The 20,922-nt window shown below is 40.2% G+C and overlaps 2 protein-coding genes across 2 annotated transcripts; one reads left to right on the top strand and one right to left on the bottom strand.

Moving 5' to 3' along the window:
• Nucleotides 1–577: 577 nt before the first annotated feature.
• Nucleotides 578–8,211, bottom strand: abcb8 (ATP-binding cassette, sub-family B (MDR/TAP), member 8). Its single transcript, XM_030403244.1, has 16 exons — nucleotides 7,972–8,211; nucleotides 6,148–6,478; nucleotides 5,882–6,037; nucleotides 4,906–5,000; nucleotides 4,644–4,749; nucleotides 4,381–4,542; nucleotides 3,839–3,924; nucleotides 3,135–3,232; nucleotides 2,942–3,047; nucleotides 2,791–2,824; nucleotides 2,572–2,708; nucleotides 2,379–2,473; nucleotides 2,166–2,299; nucleotides 1,474–1,621; nucleotides 1,142–1,392; nucleotides 578–958 (listed from the first exon to the last, which is right to left on the bottom strand). Exons 1-16 carry the CDS (start codon nucleotides 8,073–8,075, stop codon nucleotides 875–877), a joined length of 2,127 nt encoding a protein of 708 aa, XP_030259104.1. The 5' UTR covers nucleotides 8,076–8,211; the 3' UTR covers nucleotides 578–874.
• A 166-nt stretch (nucleotides 8,212–8,377) lies between these two features.
• On the top strand, nucleotides 8,378–18,824 carry atg9b (autophagy related 9B). The gene is made up of 14 exons (XM_030403243.1): nucleotides 8,378–9,123; nucleotides 9,236–9,279; nucleotides 9,558–9,622; nucleotides 10,777–10,947; nucleotides 13,096–13,237; nucleotides 13,421–14,169; nucleotides 14,517–14,670; nucleotides 14,894–15,073; nucleotides 15,241–15,486; nucleotides 15,753–15,991; nucleotides 16,080–16,173; nucleotides 16,431–16,515; nucleotides 17,926–18,098; nucleotides 18,250–18,824. The coding sequence occupies exons 1-13, from the start codon at nucleotides 9,015–9,017 to the stop codon at nucleotides 18,078–18,080; spliced, it is 2,433 nt and encodes an 810-aa protein (XP_030259103.1). The 5' UTR covers nucleotides 8,378–9,014; the 3' UTR covers nucleotides 18,081–18,098; nucleotides 18,250–18,824.
• Nucleotides 18,825–20,922: the final 2,098 nt, after the last annotated feature.

Below are 20,922 nucleotides of genomic sequence, written 5' to 3'. Positions count from 1 at the left end.
CAGACTAAGAAACTCCACCCGATTTTCCATCATCATGAAGGTGAGTAAATAATGACGTCATTTTCAATTTCAAATTGGTGAACTTGTCCTTTAAAGTCATACTGCAGATCAAATTCAGGGAAAAGGGTGGTTGTAAGAAGTTTGTACTTTCCAGCAGATGAAATATGATAAAATAGATTTAAACTGACGAATTACTGAAACGATTTGACTAGTCAGTTTGACACATCCTGAGGTAGGTTTGTGCTTGAAAAGTTTACACCCCTGTAAAGGAGGTTTTATCGGTGCCCAAACAGCAGTTCCTCCCCAGACGTCACATCTAAACAGAATGTTTGACTGTGAGGAGCAACTGAAGCACAGAGCAGAAATTACATTCTTCTTCCTTTTTTCCCCGTAGAGAGCTGAAACATTTCAACTGTAGAATCACTACAAGGAAATGACACTATCCACTAAAAACATTGTGTTCATTATTTAGGTTCAGTGTTCAGTTTCTTCAACCCTGCACTTATGACAAAACACGGAAATTCTGTGTGTTGTGATTTATGTGATTTAAAAAAAAAAATAAAAAAAATACAGCATATTCTCATTAAAGCAAAGTTTAATTCTTTCTTCTATTACATTGTAATTTATAATTCTGTACAGGATAAGAGAAAAACAGAGTCAAGAAATGTCCATTTTAGTAAGATACTGTACAGTAGTGTGGTTTGTTGATCCAGTTGGTCCGCTTACACATTTACATACAGTTTGCCATAAAACTAGTTTTGGAATTTACATTACCTGTTTAAAATAAATTATCTGTTCAGGCAAGACTTCCCTATGAATTTCATTACTCTTGGCAGTCTCACTGTGGAGCTACAGTAAACAGCTTTTGGTGCGTTCATTTCTGCCCCTCAGCTCTTTGCCTGCGGATCAGATCAGAATAAAGACCTCCTTTGCTCAGCAGCTCCAAGTGACTCCCAGCCTTAAGACAAAAGAAGAGAGGTGTTAGATAACATCAAAACTTTTATCACGCCGTCAGTACATTGAGATGGAAGCAACCAATATACCTGTAGGAACCTTTTGTCAGTACCTCTTTGAACTTGTAAGTCAAATAAAGAAAGCCGAGAGGAGATAAGAGCACCTCCCACCTCTCCGAATACCTCACCTCCACAATGCGGCCATTGCTCATGACACAGATGAGGTCGGCCCCTTGGATGGTGCTGAGCCGGTGGGCGATGATGAGCACAGTGCGACCCCTCGTGGCTCTGTCCAGAGCCTCCTGCACCACGCGCTCTGATTCTGCATCCAGGGCGCTCGTGGCCTCGTCCAGCACCAGGATGCTGGGGTTCTTGATCAGGGCGCGGGCGATGGCGATGCGCTGTTTCTGGCCACCTGATAGCGTCGCACCTCGCTCACCTGGGTTGGAACTCTACAGCTTAGTATTTAAATGGAACACAAATTTTAGTGTCTTGTAAATACCTAAACGAGGACACGTACCAACAATGGTGTTATAGCCGTCTGGGAAAGCTGTAATGAAGCGGTGAGCATTGGCTTGCTTGGCTGCGTTAATGACCTCAGCATCTGTGGCCTCAGGCTTCCCAAAGCGGATGTTCTCCATGACGGATGATCCAAACAAAACCGGCTCCTGCAGAGACACAGGGTTTGTGATACTGTGAAGACCGGACATGTAAAAATGCTTCTAAATAATAGTTCTCTTAAATTGACAAATTATTCATATCCTTGTTGTAAAAACTGAGATTAATTAATAATTTACATAAAACCCAACACATCTTCTGCCATCACTTTTTGGACTACTGCTTTGAAGCCTAAATTTTTGCATCATGGCTGTAGCCATCTTTATTTCTCGGAGCCAGAAGTGACCATGTTTTAACAAGACGATCTGAGCTGGAGATGATATCCTGATTGGATATGACGGAGACCCCCAATGACAAGTGCGAGTAGCAACTTAATACCCTGCTTTATCCTCTGTCTTACTCTAAATGGCATCCTAATTTACTAAATGAACATCATGCTGCATTGAAGAAGACTTAAGAAAGCGATTGAGAACTCGCCCCCTGCTGGCAAATAGGGATAAATGTAGGCTTAAAGCATCTCTGTATTGCTTTCACTTTTCAGACCCAAAATCTCTGTCGATACTTTATAGAGTCAATGTGATGAGCGGTCTTTACCTGATTGATAAATCCAATGACCTGCCCCCTCATCCAGGACAAATCAAGGGTTCGAATGTCAAGTCCGTCCAGCATGATAACGCCACTGGCCGGGTCGTAGAAACGCTCCAGCAAGGACGCCACAGTGGACTTCCCTTAAATGTGTCACATGAGTCATTACAGGCTCGCGATCACATTGTTTACACGTCACACGTTTGCAATCAGAATCATTACCTCCTCCTGATTCTCCAACAATCGCAATGGTTTTAGACGGTGGCAGTGTCAAGTTGAACCTGCTCAGGATCTGATGGCCAGGTCTTGTTGGATAGCTACGAGTATATATATATAAAAAAAATAAAATCATTTGATATTTATGTTCAGTTAGTCTCACTAGATGTCTTGAAATTGACTTCTGTTTTGTATTTACCTGAATGAAATGTCCATGAAATCCACTCTTCCTGTCAGAGAATGGTACGGGATGCGTCCTCCTCCGGACAGTGGAATAGTCGGCTTCAGAGACAGGTATTCAAAAACCCGAGCGCCAGAGCTTATTCCTCTCACCATCTGTAACAAAAGGTAAGAGATTGGCTTGATTTCTGCCTGAATAAAAAGTCACACTCAACACGTGTATATCATTTTTATTTACCTGTCCAAAAAGGATGGAGATACTGGCTAGTGACCTGAGCACAAAGAAAATACAGGAGTTATAGCCTAAACATCAGCTACATTTAAACAAATAACATTGAATGTAAATGTTCATAAAGAGCAGTGACTGTCAAACAGGTTGTGTCTTGTACCTCTGAACAGTCTGGGAGGCAACCAGGAAAGACATTAGGTCTCCAGGGGACATTTCACTGCTCGCAATTAAAGTCCCTCCAGCAAAAATGGTTCCGAGGACAATGCCTGTATTAACAGCACACAACCCAAAACAATGACTATACAGAGTATCATGAGATGTATTTATCTGCTTTCATCATAAAATACACTCACAGTTCAGGGTGATGTTTGACAGTCCTTGGAAAACCGCTATTCCAGCACCAAGATTTTCATTCAAGTCACATGATTTGTCAACCTCGTATGCATATAACCTGCAGAAAAAAGATTTTGGAAATTGAGTCCATACATACATTTTCGGTAACAGGGTTCCACTTCTGTCCTGATGAGTGTTTTAGCAGCGTTTCAGAAATAATCTCTGTCCATAATAACACCCATGAAAACACATATCACGTGTCCATTCGTGTACACTGGGCATGCCTGTGATGTTGTTAACAGAAAGCAGAGTCTATACTCTGGGTGAAGTTGTTGCTTGGTTACAGAAACTTCCACTGACTTCTGTCAATGTCAAAACAAAAATACTCCAATATCATAACACATACGCCGAGTTCACATCTGCCAATAATGCTTCACACACTGATAAGGTCTTAATTATGAAGCAAACTTGTGTCCGCATCGTAGCTTCCAAAAAATCTCAGTTTCTGCCCATCTGGACATAAAAACTGAAAATGGATTTTCTAATTAGGACTGTTTCCAAGAGATCTTTTTTTCGATGACCTTAAACGTTCTTTAAGTGTATGAAATAGCTTTGTTTTAAGAAATACCGATGTACAATTGGATGGGGCATTAACCACATTGTCTCTGACTTACAGCACACTGAGTCTAAGTCTATGAGTTCATCAAAACATGGTCTCACTCACTGGAGCTCCCGCTCCTCCATCGCAAAAGCTTTCACTGTCCGCACATTGCCAAGTGCCTCATCTGCCACTCCGGTTGCTTTTGCCACCTTAAGTTAAGCAAAGTTAAGTCAAGACATATTAAACCTTGTTTGTCTAAAAGATATACACGCTATAAGTACAGACACTGAAGATGCATAGCTTGGTTTGTTGGGTAATAAAATCAGCCAGAACTCTGGAGGCAGAGATCGACGAAGGTTTACTACTTTTACTTATTTGGACTTACAACAATATATCTCACAATACAAGCATTAACATAGACATATCTTTCTGTTTGTGTGTCAGCCCACACAATCACATAATGCTGAGAAGTAGGTGTCAAGAAGAAGCTGTAAAGAAACTTTTTAATATTTGTAGGTAGACGTGAGAACAGTGTACGTTGACCACTTTTGTGAAAAAAAATTTTTCTTGCTTATATCTCCGGCATTTTGAGTTACAGCTATTCTGATTTTGCAGCCCCTCGTGGCTACCAAAAATTTCTAAATAAAACGATAATACAACATCACCTGTTCTTGAGCCAGACGTGACAGTTTGCGGAGGAAAGAGCCAAAGAGTGCCCCTGCTCCCACGAGACATGGCAGGACAACTACTGTCAAGCCTGTCAGTTGGGGGGAGATGAGATAAAGAGAGACAAAACATCCAACTGTCTGCGTGATACTCCGCAGGCCCTGCAGATATGCCAAAAACAAAACAAAACATAGATATTAGGAGCCTAAAACAATATAGCACATTACTTAGTATTTTACCTCACCAATGTAACACTTCATACCTGAGAGATGACAAGTTTAAAGGATGACTTGAACTCCTGAATGTCAGCAGTCAAACGATTCACCAGCTGTCCAGTTTTATTGGCGTCATAGAAAGCCACATCTTGCCTGAGACCAAAAAAAATCAAACAATGGCTGCAGACATAGTCCATCCATGAGCTTAATAATGGACCATTAGCATATAAATGACAGCATCATCGCTGGCGACCAGTGCTTTTACTGTACCATGCATTCTTTTGCTCTAACACTGATGGATTTATGTACCTCAGTAAAGATGCAAAAAGGGTTTTCCTCATGTCTGCTGCCACTCTCTCTCCCACCCTGGAAAGCAGGATGATGTAGCCACTTGTCAGCAGGCCCTGCACAAAGGAGGTGATTAATGACCAGTGCAGCTGAACATTTTTCCCCCCAAAAAACAGCTGTGACATTTATAGGTTTTCAGGCAGATTTTTTTAAAGAGCGGAACAGAACGTGCAGACATGCTAGAGTAATAAGCATCATAGCTCTTAGGAAAATGGACTTTCTCAAGTCATAACATCCGCAAGCTATAACTGAGCAGAGTGATTGAAGGAAAACGTAATCATATAAAACAGTGCACTAACTACAGACTGGTATCATAGAGATACACTTGTCTTCTTCATGAATGCTTCTCTGACATAGTTTCGGTAAAAAATATAGCGCAATTATAAGCTTCATAAAGTGGTCGTTATTTCGGAGCTGTTATTTTGTCCAGGTGTTACTTTTACGGCGTCAGCCCCCTACATTTCTTCACAGGTAATTAACAGAGAAATAAATGTCTAGTTATTATCCTCTATATCAGTGCTGATTCCCAAACAGGGGTACTTGCGCCCCAGGGGGGAGACTTCCGTTGTTGCTAGGTTGTAAATGGAGCGAATGTAACTGTAGCCCAACTACAATTTCAAAAAATGTAATTAATTTGATTAAAAAAATACATCCACATATCGAGTCAGTTATAAACTATTAATTTAGGTGGTGAACTCGTTTGGCGGTGGGGGGATAAGTCGTACAAAAAGGTTGGGAACCACTGACCTATATTACAAGTACAAGCACAACACCCTGTGTGTAAATAAATGATTGGGCAATGATAGTTATATTAGACGTACTGTATATCTCCATTTGACAGCAGAAAAACAATGGCTGATTGTACTTGTCTCTTGTCAAAACTACAGCATAGTGTGGTGTGAAACTACTCAGCAGAATGACAGATTTATTTACTTACTTGGAGACCATACATTGCAAGTAATTTTAGCGCTGGACCTCTTATCTCCTGGACATAATTCCTTGTATGTTCTCTCAGGTAGCCTGCCACAACATTCACCAGGTCGCCCAGCATCAAGGGGATTTTTATGTTCAAGATAGCTGTGCAAAAGGCAAGCTGGAAAGAAGAATACTAAAATGAGTTTCTTTAGTCTGAAGACATGTCACATTATATTTTATTTTGTACACACTGAAAGTATGTTTGGGTGAACTGATTTTTAAGCTTACCACAACAGCACCAAGGAGAGCAAACAGTTGAGGCTTGACAAACTCCCACAGGATATGCCATTTGAACTCAGGCACGGGGTTTTTGGCTACAACCTCCACAGGGATGTTGTTATTCTCATCTGCCTCGCAGTAAGCTACGTGGCAAAACAGTCGTGCGGAGACAGTGAGCGCCGCTGGTCCCAGGATGAATTTCAGAGCCACTCCCGGGGGTTTGGATGTTTGGGTGGTGGAGTGGCGGACAGCTCTCTGAGTGAGGCTCCAAAAACGGCTGACGGCATTTCCAGGCTGCTGTGAGGAGCTGTGAGCTTTCGATCCTGGAGATGTGTACCACCTGGATATAAGAAAGAATATTAAAGTGACATTATGTAACTTTTTCACCTTAAATGAAAATTTGGTACAGTGTCTTGTAATTGGGTGAGTGGTGTCTCTGTCTCAGCCACTCCGCCCCTCATCACTTGTTTCTGCACTATGTAGTTTCAGTGAGAGGGTAGAATTACAGTGTTACAAACATGGTTACTTAATCAGTTTTGTTTGTAGTTATCACCTACATTACATCTGACCAACTGTTACAGACCTGGGATTTGTATCTGCAACAGTGGTGCTTCAATCAAAAACTTTGCAGGCGTCAAATCGCACAAATTGATCGTTTCTACATAATGTTGCTTTACTAAAATTAGGCATTCAATAATCAATCATTGAAGTATTGCAAAGCTAATGTTACAATGGTCACGGCTGTAGGAATTCAGACTGATATATAAAAAAGGATGCAACTAGTCTAAATCTGATGATTTTTTTGTAATTAATCATTAATAAATCTTATCACAATCTCACGTTGGACTCAATGGGAAGAGATTGCTTTTGATTATGAAAATTCCCCACAGGCCTGATGTTTTATAAGTTTTACATTGTAGACCTGACAACACATGGTCTCATTTGAAATGGACTTTTCTGAAAAAGACAAATCAAATTAAGCACAAATATGTTGTTTATTAACTTTTAACTTTTTGTCATTTAATTATTGTCTGTTTGGGATAACAAACTAATGTTGAGTCTGTCTGGACTACTGTGGAGTCCAAAGTCTGAGACGATGCTTAAAATCTCTAATAATGTCCCATTAACCTGGAAATAAGTGGAAAGTTTGAGGACTCAAGAAAATAGTCAGAAGTCAAATTGTTATTCTGAGCAAAGTCAGACTAAAGGTTTCTTTCTTGTATCCAAAGCACAATCAGGCAAGACCCAAAGTGTCAACACCATCATGTGATCAATACATCAAGCTTGGTTCACTAAGCGATGAAATCACTGATACAGAATTTGTTCAATAAACAACACAAGACGCCAAGCAGCGAAAGTACTGTCAAAAGATGCTGTCTTGTAGTGGTCCCAAAGGGACAGGTAGTAGTTTCTAAATCAGTTCTCAGGAGGGGAGACAAGGCCATTTTCACAGTAGATGACTGGAAAAATGTCTTATTTACTGATGAATCCAAATTAGAGGTTTATGGCAGATACAACAGGATGTATGTAAGGAGACAACAAGACAGAAACAGTAAAACATAATTTATTCTTATATATTATACTATTGCTATACTGATATATAAGGAAACAAATAGTATTACATTACTTTAAGACATACTGCACATAAGTACACCCCTGTATGTATCTATCCATTAACACTAATGAAACCTCATATGTTAACATGTAACGTTACTGTTCCGAAAATCAAAGTAGGCTAAGCTTATCAGTGTTGATTAACTAACACATGGCTCATATAGCAGCTACAGTTCGGCTGTCACTAGCTAAACTAGTTACCGGGTCACTTTACCCTACCGTGCAAGTCTCCATATCTCTGCTGTTTTACTGGTTCGCGGGTATAACGACAGTGACCGCACCGGAGCAGTGATGTTTGCTCTACAACAGAGTAGCTGAAACATAATTCACGCCTAATTTTCAATTAAAAAACGCTCATTAGACCAAATGAATCGTTAAGCTGTACAGTAATCCACAGGCAACCTGCAGGCTGCCATATTGGCTCTGACCCAGAGTGCATTTCTGTAGCTCGCGACGAGGTCATCTTTACTGTAAATGTGGGTTTGTGGCGGCAAAAAGCAGGTTCGGTCATAACAGGCAACGAACTGGGCAATATTAAACGATTTGTGCAACGTTGTTGAAAAGAGACACGACAGAAATCTGACATTCTTTGAGGAAAACTCGAAAAAAACTACAATCCAGACCGGGAAGTGACGGTGGGTAAACCCGGACGTGACGCCAATGACGTTTTGTTGACATTTATTTGTGAAAGACAAAAACAGTGGACACACAGAGGATGGTGTATTTTCGGAAGCCAACCAGCGGACCTGGGGACAAAGTGAAGACTATCGTATGGTGATTTAAACGTAGCTGTGATCACAGATTGGACTCTCAAAAGCGAAGACGAAAGCCGATCTGGATCAGCAGATGGACGGAGCAAGTCGGGAACAAAACAAACCGTGTCACCGTGACTACATGAGAGGCTGAATCATTCACAGGCTAACCAGACAGCAGACACTTGAGTTAGGTTTTAACGTTATTTTATGACAACTAACATCCAGTAGTCAATCTGTGGGGAATTGGAGCCCTTATGTTTTATTTGCTACCAAGTGTATTACATGTTACCATGGTAGTGTAGACTTACACAAGCGTTGTCCGCTAGACTAGCAAGTTAGCACGCTAATGCTAGCCGTGGCTAACGTTCCCCTTATTTGAACTGCTTGCGCTGGTGAGAGGCTAGCTTACACAATGTACTGAGGGCTGCCAGACTGCATTCACTTCCATACAGTATTTACTACGAGTAGCTCATCAGTCGGGAGCGACCAGAAGAATGTAAAGGCACAATGGCCAACTTTGAAGCTTACCAGGAGTATCAGAGAATTGAGGACTTCGAGGAGGACTCACCACCAGGGGAGGAGGATTTAATAGTGCATGTGCCAGAAGGCCTAAAAGGTAAACATGTCATGCAGACTGAAGCATCTTTAATATAATCGACTGACAGGCTGATGAGAATGTTTACTCCGTAGGGGTTTCTTGCTATCTAATGCTTTTGTTTTTATTGCAGACTCATGGCACCATATCAAGAACCTGGATAACTTCTTCACAAGGATATCCTTTTAAATTACAGTGTAGATAAATAGCAGGTCTCCCAACACTTCAGTGGCATAATGCCATGCTGTCACACACACTTATTAAGATGTGTGTCAGCAGTCATATACAGAATCTGTTGAATCCACAATGTTTACTTTTTGACAGCCACTTACTTTTACAGTGCTTCTAGAGCAGGGGTCACTAGGAAAGTTAATTTTCTTGTAAACCTTGAGTTTTAAGATCTAGGCAAAAGTCAGATGTCTTTGTTTGCGCTTTTCCTTAACCAGCCTGTCCACATCTATCATTTCCATCAAAAGAATGGCTTTGCTTGTATGATGCTGTCAGAGTTCTTTGAACTTGTGTAAGTATCATACTGATTCCTGGAAAACATCATCAGGTTTTTGACAGGAAATGGATTTTCTGTAAAAACCTGGGTCTTCCTCTTCATGTTGTTTATGACAGTTAAGCATGCCTCAGGCTTCAGCATGAACAAGTTCAGCCAGATGATTTCAACACCAGCTGTACTTGAGTCTCGTGTGAATCAGCCCTTTCTCACTAAACAGTGAAAAATTATTGCCTAAGACTAAGACTATTGCCTTATTTACTATTTGTTCTCTTACTATTTATATAGCCTTGTAATATCATTGTTGTTACTTATTTACCAGCAGCGGCCAGCAAGTGGCTGGTTGATGAACCTCACACACAAATCCCCAAAAAACACTGTGATCTATTGATTGGCTGGTAAAATTTTAACGCTTACTCATTAGTTGACAAAAAAGTCAATTTTGCACCCTGACTTGTATGTCAGCATTTAGCGTAGTATAATATGTTAGCTATAATCACATCATGTGTAAGTGCAATGTATTGTTTAATCACGATCCTCCTGTGTGAGATGATTGGACCCTGGTCTGTTGTTTGTCTGAAACAACAGACAAATGCCATAGTTGCCTTATTAATGTGGGGCCCCTTTAACCATAAGCTGAACTAAATGTGTCCTGATAGGAAGAGCCCAAATGAAAAAAACCTCTGCCTGTCAACTACAACGGCAGTGGTTAGTTGATCTTAAGAAAATTAATCGGCTGCTATTTTGATAATGAGCCAATCGCTTCAGTCATCATTCAAGTGAAAATGCCAATGTGCTGGTTCCAGCTTCTTGTTTCTATGGATTTGTTGCTTTTCTTTAAAATGTATTATGGTAAATGAATAGTCTTTGGGTTTTGAACACATTTTTCACACATAGACTGAACAATTAATTGTAAAAAAAAATAATAATAATCTGCAGGTGAATCAATACTGAAATGTTGCTGCTCAACCCCTGAAAATATTACATAAGCGGCACTCAATTGATCTGCCCTATTAAACATTTATCACTTCTCTGTATGTGCTGACTTCACTGTCTGTTGCTTGATGGGTAGAAATTAAATACATTCACTTATCGCAATACTATATGCCAGTATTAATCTCTTTTGTCATTGTTGTTATGTTCTTGTTCTTCTTTTTGTCTCTTCCTAACAGTCAGCTGTTGTTTGTTGTCATATTTACGACGTTCCTGGTCAACTGCGTGGAGTATGACGTCCTGTTTGCCAACCGAGCGGTTAACCACACTGGCCCAGGCCACAATCCGCTCGACAGGAACAAGGTCACTCTTCCAGATGCCATCCTACCCAGCGAGCAATGCACTCAGAGGTAATCATCTTTAACACACTATTGAGGAGGGCTTTAGTGTGTTTTCCTCAATGGGGCAAAATGAGTGTAAAGTTGAGGCGAATTAATCAAAAAGGGCTGTGCAGTCGCACAAAGTGATGTTCTCTCATTCCAGCCAGTTTGATTAGGCGTTTTGTTCTAAAGCAGACATGGTCTTGGATATTATTAGAGCCCCTTAGAGATGGGCCTTTAGAGGGATTTAATTTGTCTGGCTTAATACAGTTGCAATCAGACTTTCACACTTACTTTTTTATTGGATTGCGCAGAATGGGGTTTCAGACCTCGAGATTTGGTCGCATTAACAGTGAACGAAAATGGAACAGTAGTCTATTGAGATCTAAGCTGGGGGTTTCCTTATTTACCTCAGAAAATCATGAGAGCCTTGTATTTATAATGCTGGACAACTACTCATCTGAACATCTGTGGCCTTTTTTATTTTTAAACCTAAAAGAAGCGACTTTAACCCACGTTCCAAATATGTCAACGTGACACAGATTTTACCTTATTTATTGTGCATTATTGTTGCGAGGATATCTGCAAAATATATGTAATTTATGTGCCAGTGGTAATGGCAGATTACGTGCTAGCATTAAATGAGTTTCCGAAAATCTTTACATTCATTGTACACTCAGTGTAGCACCCATTACTCGAAAATACAAACACATAAGAAATATGATTTGTAAGTGACAACACTTTCCAGGAAAAGTACTTCTTTCTCAGTTTTGTTGTTTATTTCAACCTGAGATCGGTAGCTTCGAATTGCAACATTCCTCATGGTGACTTGGAGGGAGGTATTTGTGTACTGTGGTCAGATTTGCTTCAGGGAACATGGCAATGCATGTAACTGATAGCTTCGACGAGGTAAAACTGTCCTGGCGAAATACTGACAAGTCGGCTGGGCCAGCGGGCTGACAACCACATGACACCTCACTAGCTGGCAGCAAGGGACAGACCCTCCCACCCTACTCCACCCCACTCTCTCCCCAACCCCATGCTTTCAGATTTCTTTTTTTATTTTATTTCCAAGATCAAGATGTAACATAGCCTCTACTTGTTTTTCTCCAGCTAGGCCTGTCATTAATTTGTTCCTGTTTGGACAGTGGCTCAATAGTCATTTATATCAAAGTCAATGACGTACAAACATTTGGAATTCTAATCTGGGAACAGCTTGTCCCTCAGTTTGGATCCTCTCTGTCCTCTTCATACCCCGTCTCTAATTTCCCTTGTAAAGCCAGATTCATGTCCTGAAAACTAATATATTGTTTATTATGTCGCAAAGTGACCTAATTCATTAAACCTTTATTTTGACCTAGAAGTTTAGTTTGCTTTAGAGGTTTAAAGGAGCAGCAACATTTATTCTGATATTGGCTAAGGTGTGTTTACAAGTATTGTTAACTAATGCACACTGTGTCCTGTGCTTTGACATGTTAACTTTAATATATTACAACATACACTGAAAGCAACAGTTGCTCATTTTCTCATCTGTTTATTGTGTTATAAGTTAAATGTTATGTAAAGGGTCAAATTACACGGTCTTAAGAATAGATGGGGTGTCATAACTATGTGTCCAATTGGATGTTTGTCATTTAACAGACATGAGAAAGACCTCACGTGAAATGTTGGAATAATTCTGAGTTAAAAAGACTTAAATTAGAGTTGTCCAAAGACTACCAACACTTCTAGTTATATGTTTTGTTCTGATAGGCCCATACTGAGGGAAGCATATTTAGATTGTATTTAATGTACAACAACTTCCTTATTTAGTATGATTAAGAAGTTAGGGGGTTATTGAGGTAAAGCTCTTAGTTAATGGCCTTTTAGTTATAGAATGTGGTTACACAGGACAAGCCATTGATAAGTGCTTTAAATTATTCATAAAGACCAGTGTGTTACTAATGTGCATGCTTATAGCAACTAGTTAATGTGTTTCCTAAACTAAAGTATTCCTATATTTCCATTCTATTCCAAATATTGCATGAGCATTGTAATGGTGGAAGTTAATGTCTTTACATGTTTGATTACAGCTGTAGCTAACATTTACATAGTCGCCCATGTCTGAATGGCAAAAAGCCATTACTAACAAGGAAACATGAAGTAAGCCATGTCTGAAAAGAGTTTCTTTCTTTCTAGCATTCAAGAGAACAGCTGGATTATTTTCCTCCTCATCATGGCAGCCATCTTCTGGATCTATCGACTTGTCAAAGTCTTCTGCAATGTTCTGAGCTACTGGGAGATCAGGCAGTTCTACATCAAAGCGCTGAAGATCAGAATGGTAGGTGCTGCACCTGGAGACCTCATCATTACATACAGGAAAATGTCAGTCAAATCAATGTTGTGATAAATGTCTTAGGCTTCTTTGAAGATGACATGAAGATAACCATACCTAAAATGATGATGTTTGTCATGCAGCATCAATCCGTCAGTTTACTTTGTATTCCTTGCCTCCTCGTCCCAGGATGAACTATGCAACGTCACATGGCAGGAAGTCCAGGACCGGCTCATCAGCCTGCAGCGAGAGCAGCAAATGTGCATACACAAGAAAGAGCTGACAGAGCTCGACATCTATCACCGCATACTGCGATTCAAGAACTACATGGTGGCGATGATAAACAAATCACTGCTGCCAGTGCAGCTGCAGCTCCCCCTGCTGGGCAACGTGGTGTTCCTCACCCAGGGCCTCAAGTACAACTTTGAGCTCATCCTCTTCTGGGGTCCTGGCTCCCTGTTTCAGAATAAGTGGAACCTGCACCCCAAGTACAAGCGGAGTGGAAACCGACTAGAGCTTGCACAGCAGCTCAGTAGAGTCATCCTCCTGATGGGTTTGGCCAACCTACTGCTATGTCCCTTCATCCTGGTATGGCAGGTGCTCTACGCATTCTTTAGCTACACCGAAATTATCCGCAGAGAACCCGGAAGCCTGGGAGCTCGACGCTGGTCCCTGTACGGCCGCTTATACCTGCGGCACTTCAACGAGCTGAACCACGAGCTGCACGGACGTTTAGGCCGTGGCTACAAACCCACTTCCAAATACATGAACTCCTTTACATCACCACTGCTGACTGTGTTGGCGAAGAACGTTGCCTTCTTCTCGGGCTCAGTGTTGGCTGTGCTTATCGCACTGACGGTCTATGATGAGGACGTTCTGACAGTGCAGCACATTCTGACTGCTATCACTGTGCTGGGGGTGGTTATCACTATCACCAGGTGAGCTTTCAAAGCCAGCTTTCTTGGTGCTATTCCAGGATGGCAATCACTTTTTAACTGTTATGCCTGCTTTTTACGATTTACAGACAAGTATATTCTGTACGAGATTATAATTTGAAATGTATTTATAATATTTATCAAATTTGTGTAATTAATTAATTTAAGTTGTATTTAATGGCATGCAGAAGCTTGTCTCAAATTAGGTATAGGAGTACTTTATTTTTCAAAGATTTTCAGTCATAAAAATCTAACTTTATCATACAAAACAATCGTATTTCCCCAATTCATCCCACATGTACGGCAGTTATGTTGAAAAATATCCATATTTTGTACCTGTCCTACACCAGGTCCTTCATCCCAGATGAGCATATGGTGTGGTGCCCAGAACAGCTGCTGCAGTGCATGCTGGCACACATTCACTACATGCCAGACCACTGGAGGGGCAATGCTAACAAGAGCGAGACCCGTGACGAGGTGGCGCAGCTGTTCCAGTACAAAGCGGTGAGGGACGGAGAAACTCGGTGGATGGGAACACATTTGTCTCAGTCGGCATACATTTATGGATGATTTTTTTGTGTGTGTGATTGATGGCGTTGTTAATGTGGCTGCTGTGTCAGAGATGCAGTCTGGATTTATTAATGAATTCTTGGGAACATTGATCTACATTTGACTATGTGTACATTTCAGAATGTATATTTAGTGGTTTTTTTTCTGTCCAAATCAGGTGTTCATCTTGGAGGAGCTGCTAAGTCCAATCGTCACACCCTTCATTCTCATCTTCCTCCTGAGAAATAAGTCTCTAGAGATCATCGACTTCTTCAGGAACTTCACTGTGGAGGTGGTTGGTGTCGGAGACATCTGCTCGTTTGCGCAGATGGACATCAGGCGTCACGGAAATCCAACAGTACGATCTCTTCCTTCCGTTACATCAAATCCAAACCACTTAATTCTTAAGATTTTTTTAAATTAGACTGGAGAGAAAGTGACTCTCAACAAGCAAAGGTCTTCGAGAATAATTAATTGAATGTTATAATGTTAAATTGATATACATTAATTTTTTTTTTTTTGCAGTGGATGTCAGAGGGCCAGACGGAGGCCTCCATATACCAACAGGCTGAAAACGGCAAGACGGAGCTGTCCCTCATGCATTTCACCATTAAGAACCCGCACTGGCAGCCGCCTCAGGAGAGCTCAGTGTTTATTAGTCATCTGAAGGACAAGGTGCAGCACGATGCACAGACCGGCCCCTCCACTCAGCTGCTGCTCTCTGAGGCTCCCCTCTGCACCTCGCTGCAGTCCAACGAGTCTGCCACTGGGGTAAGAAACCCAGAGGACACAAACAGCGTGCACCACATGTGAACTAAAGACAATGGTTATGCTGATCGAATTGCATTGTCTATCATGTTTTGACAGTCAGCTAATACATTTTAACGACAAAAAAATGACCATGATTGATAGTTATTACCACTGGCTATTTTTAATCGGGTATTTTCCCCAAAGAATTTTAGTGTCAATGTTTTCTTTCCTATTCCACTTTAATTTTATTTACTTATTGGCTCTGTATTGATGTTTGCTGTTTCCAGCCCGATAATCTGTTGGCGAGTGTCCTGGCCCACCCCATTCTAACTGCGTCAGGACTACAAGGCCGAGACCATCGCTTCATCCCACCGAGCACCGCTGCTTCCGCTGCTGCCAGCGTCCTGGCCTCTCTGTCCTCCTCTCAGCTCGCACATCCCGGCCGCAGCCGCGCACACAGCCTCCTGCCCACATCCGTCCACCCCGAGAGCACCATGTACCGCAGCGATCGCACCATCATTGACAGGTACTTCACGCACGTCACACATTTCTGCAGCATTATTTTCTATACTGTAGCTTTTAGAATTAAATAAACAGCTGTGTTTCTTTTTCAGCATGACTAACAGTGACTCTCGCATCCGGAGCAACACACTGCAGTCAGAGTTTGCCTCAGCAGAGATGAGTCTTCACGCCATCTACCTGCATGAGGTAATTTCCTGAGCTGCCGCCCCCAGGCTCTGCAGTTGACATTCATTAATATATATATCCGTCTTGTCTCTTGAGTTTCAAAGTGATTCTCCCCAGACATATCCTGACATAGTTTTATACACGGCATACACTGCTTAAAAGGGCTTGAAACGTTGGTATTACTCAAAAGATAGATTTAGTTCAATGTGACACTTTTTCAGTATCTCTTGTACATTAGTACTCCGCTCTGTTGTACACTGACAACTGCTTATCTCCAGCTCCACCAGCAGAGCTCCCATCCACAGAGGACTTCGGGGCAGTGGCAGAGCCCAGTGCCAATGAGAGATCTGCACACAAACGCTGGTAAATATTGATTTTAAAGAACCTTGCAGCCTCAGTTAAGCTACGAAACAATGGATAAGTTACTTTCAGAGTGGGTTCTGCTTGTTGAGCTTGATTTCAGACTTTGACGTCTTTGACTTGACTTATGGCGTTATTATTAAATGTAATGACTCCGTGTAATGGGAAAAAGATCGCTTGTAGTGCTGGAATCATGGCTATGACCTAAATCTGCTCCACTTAATTACACGCTCCAGTCAGATCAAAAACTACAAATAGAGCAGAGGCTTCAGATTAAATTAGAATAGATTTAAGAAGCAATTATGTCCGCTTTGATATTTGTCTCACTTCCGTTTTACTACATGGTAGTGCACAGCGGAAACCAAACCTGCACTGACAACTTGGCACAGTAACATTACTGCAGATATGAAGCTCGCTGGGGCGTATTACAAGTGTCAAGTCTCTGTTGAGCTGATTTTATAACTCAAGTGAAATGGCTGCCAGGAACGTGAAGAAACACAATATAAAAGTATTTAACATTTCAGCATACATTGAAAGAATGTAAATGTATGTTTATGATTTGTAAATTGGCTAAAATGCACTTATACAATCCTTCAATAATATTCTCTTGGTTCTAGAAATTATTATTATTATTATTGTTATTGTTATTATTATGTGATATATTATAAGCATTAACATGTAAACATTTTTTAAAAATAATCACAGTGATCATAAAATCTTTAGTGCTTCACGGCTACATTGAGAACCCCACTTTGGGGTCTTGATCACTCTGTTGGCATTTGGAGGTCTATTTTGGTCTGTCAGCCAACAGTATAACTCCTTTATTGTTATACATTAACTGTGTTTCATTGGCATCAAAAGTCTTGGTAGTGGCCAGTTTGTGGAAAGAATGTAAATGGCCGGTTTCTACAGTATGCACCCAGCATACCGTTAGTGACATTAGCATTAACAACATTAATGTTAACAAATTGGCAACCACTTGAGGGGGCAGATGATTCTAACAACAGCAGTGTTGTGACGTGAATGCAATGGTAGGGGTGAAATGGGACGGCACATTTAGTGGCTGAGCGTTATCAATAACACCTTTTTACTAGCAGCTGTTGGTTGCTTGGCTGCTTTTCTCTAGCTTACTGTAGTCTGTAGAATTTAACCACCAAACTCTAATCCATATTATATTTATATTTTATAAACTCTGTGAAAAGACAGTGCTGTTTGGTCCACAAGGTTAATACATAATCCCGAAAACAAAAGCTCACAGTCTTGTTTTGAGCTGTCAGTCATTCAGCAGGTGTAGCCTGCTAAAACATACATTCTGCTGCACATTTGCTCCGCAGCGGTCCGAATACATTAGGTGCTCAATGTATTGTGGCTACAGCGCAAGACAGACTGACCTTATATCAATATTCTTCCCAGGTTTCCAGGCACAGAGTGGCCTCGGTACCAGCATTTCCATGCCCACCCCTGTCCACCTCGGACGCTGGCAGGAGGAGGAGGAAGAGGAGAATGAAGATGATCAGGAGATAAACAGTGGATCTACTCCAAAGCAGGGCACTGGGAGTAGTTGTTAAAGTGCCTTATGTCATAAGGTACATGATCTCTTTGAAACACATATCTAAGATGTATGCTTTTTGGTTCTGTATCCTGTGACACTTGTTTGTTGAAACTAACAGGCCTTTTATCCTACAAAGGAGACATCACCATGATAATTTCTCCTCTTCTCTCTCTCTCTTTTCATAGAGTGTTTACATTTTACTTTCTTCTATGAACATTGTGGCCTTAGATGATCTTCATGGAGAATATAGCATGGACCTTTAAAAACTTCATTCAGCTTTTGTTGTAGGAGAGGCTCATTGAATAACCACTGTCTCCGCACCTCCACGCCTCATCCTGTCACATCAGGCAGACTATGGCATCAGGGAAACCATACGTCTTCCGTCCGTTTCATCCTGATTTTGTCACTAACTTGTACAGACAAAGGGCATGAAAAGTGGCAGAGAGACAATATAGTGTATTCATTGGATCACTGTGTGATGGTGGGTGCGGCCAATTTTTATTGTGGAATACAAAAGGCTCATAGTGGCTTCTGCTGAGCCTGCGTGTGCACAATTCTTGTATTTGTGCATCACAAAGTTTTACAGCACGAGTCTAATTGAAGTTTCTCACAGAGTGGTGTCTTGATCTGTGTTACAAAGACTGCAAACTGTATTGTAGCTGCCTGAACAATTTTTGATCACCTGAAAAAAAAGAAGAAGTCAATAATTCACGTTGTGCTGTTTGACCGTGGTGATGTGTAAATACACTTTTGCGTCTTACTTATCCTTTTAAAAGTCCTCATTTTTACTACCAGATCTTATCCTTGAAAATGATACCAAGTATTGACTGTACAGTAGCCGTACTTCTAAAACACCATGTGTACATGGCAAAGAGCCCTATTGGGTTTGATAGAACATGTCTATACACATGCTTTGATGCTGCTGTCTGTGTTTAGTGGTCCTAAATACAGATTTTATTCAGTATTAAGAGTTCTGAAGCTGATGTAACAAAACATTAAATCAACAATACGACAGAAATCATGGGGCCCAAATACACTTGGCGTCAAAATCTGATGCAGATATGAGATGTCTTTTTAAGTCTATTCAAGCTGGACCTAAAGTCAGCTTTATGCCTTAACACCGAAATAAAGACATGTATTTAAATCCGGTATGACCTCAGTGGTGGTGAAGAAAAACTAATACTCCAACCAATACCTCTGCAGTGTATTTACGTACTATATATATATATATTTATATGTATATATGTGTGTGTATATATATATATATCTATATCTATATCTCTATATATCTCTCTATATATATATATATATATATATATATCTATATATATCTATATATATCTATATCTATATATATCTATATATATATATATATATATATATATATATATATATATATATATATATATATATATATATATATATATATATATATATATATATATATATATATATAATTTGTAGTGCACAGATGCATCTTTAACTGCATTTTGATTTTAATGACAGGTGTAAATGGAATCTGTTTATTTTCTGATCTTATTTCTCGCCCAGAAGATGTTTTGTGTGAAGCATCCATGTCCCAGAATTATTATTATTGTTATAATTTTTTTTAAAAGAACAAAACAGGGTGGTATTGCTTTTCCAAATCTTTATCGTGCACATGAACATGTAGTTTGTGTCCCTTTGTCCAAATTGCTCATGTGAAAATGGAGCCTCATCATAAAGGGCTGATTTTAGTTTAGACTTACCACAGTCAGCATAAAATCTTAGCTGTAGGTTTATTTATTCCCTGTCCTCCCCCCAGATATTTAATTGATATACGAGTATAATTTATTTGAAAAGAAATTATTTAGATTCTTTTGCCAAATCATTTGCTATCACAAAGGAGTATAATCTTCTTAAAGGAAGAAATGTAGCATGTACCCCCGCAACTGAAAGACGTTTTTGAAAAAAACCATTTTTGATTTTGAAATTCTGAAAAAAAGGATTTATAAATGCAAAGAAAACAAGGCCAGCAGCATGATGTTGAATGTGATTTACACTTAAACTCAGACTAAATCTGCTTGTTGATGCAGTGTTCAGAATATCTTTCTTCTCTTCTTTATTGCATTCTACATAGATCACAGTAATATAGCTCATCCTCCAACACTTCAGAGGGTGCAAATGTGTCATTTCACCTCACGTGTGCTTCGAAACTATTACACTTTTTCGTTTGTGTGTGTTTGTGTCCGTGGAAGGAATACGTTTTGACACCTGCGTAATTATGCTAACATGAACTCAGAATTTTTGCACTGACAGAAAATAAACATTTTTTTACGATGTGTGCATATATATATACAGTACTTGCTAAAGTTAATTTTTATAGAAAGGGCAGGTCTCAAAAAGGGACGCTGAGTCAGTCTCCATCCTCCTTTCGTTGTTTGTATATAAGTAAAGCATCAGCATGTGTCGTCACTGTCCACAGCAGACCACCTGGAACACTGTGGCCAGATCACATAGGGTCGTTCTTCTTACCTCTGGTCAGTAAAAGAAAAAAAAGAAAAGAAAAAGAAAGTGTGTTTCTGTCACACCATTAAATATGCTTACATGCGTATTGTGGTCACTGTCCATTTGGGCAGCGAGTTTATCATTGTAGAGACACTGGAGCTCAGCTTTGTGCGCAGAGTTGATTTCTTTTGACGGTCTCCACAGTCACACCTCACTGCTATGTTTGTCGTTTTGTTTTAAGCAGTGCCTTAGTGTTAAGTTTTAGTGTTTTGCTCTGAATAGAAGCCATTTCATGTAAACTATTGCATTTACTTTCACAGATTTAGCAGCACACATATGTACAGTATTTTATTTTGGAAAGTCATTGTGTA

Source organism: Sparus aurata, chromosome 21, assembly GCF_900880675.1.
Source record: "Sparus aurata chromosome 21, fSpaAur1.1, whole genome shotgun sequence".
NCBI lineage: Eukaryota > Metazoa > Chordata > Actinopteri > Spariformes > Sparidae > Sparus > Sparus aurata.
Note: the sequence above shows the minus strand (reverse complement) of the source record. Positions and strands in the feature narration are given on the sequence as shown.

What these genes read in the sequence shown, in the direction of transcription:
- abcb8 (XM_030403244.1), bottom strand. Translation starts at nt 8,075, where the DNA reads ATGTTTCAGCTACTCTGTTGTAGAGCAAACATCACTGCTCCGGTGCGG. An exon ending in TCTCCATCCTTTTTGGACAG is followed by an intron (nt 2,709 to 2,790) that starts GTAAATAAAAAT and finishes CTTTTGTTACAG; the next exon opens with ATGGTGAGAGGAATAAGCTC. An exon ending in CGGCTATAACACCATTGTTG is followed by an intron (nt 1,393 to 1,473) that starts GTACGTGTCCTC and finishes GTTCCAACCCAG; the next exon opens with GTGAGCGAGGTGCGACGCTA.
- atg9b (XM_030403243.1), top strand. Translation starts at nt 9,015, where the DNA reads ATGGCCAACTTTGAAGCTTACCAGGAGTATCAGAGAATTGAGGACTTC. An exon ending in GTGGTTATCACTATCACCAG is followed by an intron (nt 14,170 to 14,516) that starts GTGAGCTTTCAA and finishes GTCCTACACCAG; the next exon opens with GTCCTTCATCCCAGATGAGC. An exon ending in ACGCCATCTACCTGCATGAG is followed by an intron (nt 16,174 to 16,430) that starts GTAATTTCCTGA and finishes GCTTATCTCCAG; the next exon opens with CTCCACCAGCAGAGCTCCCA.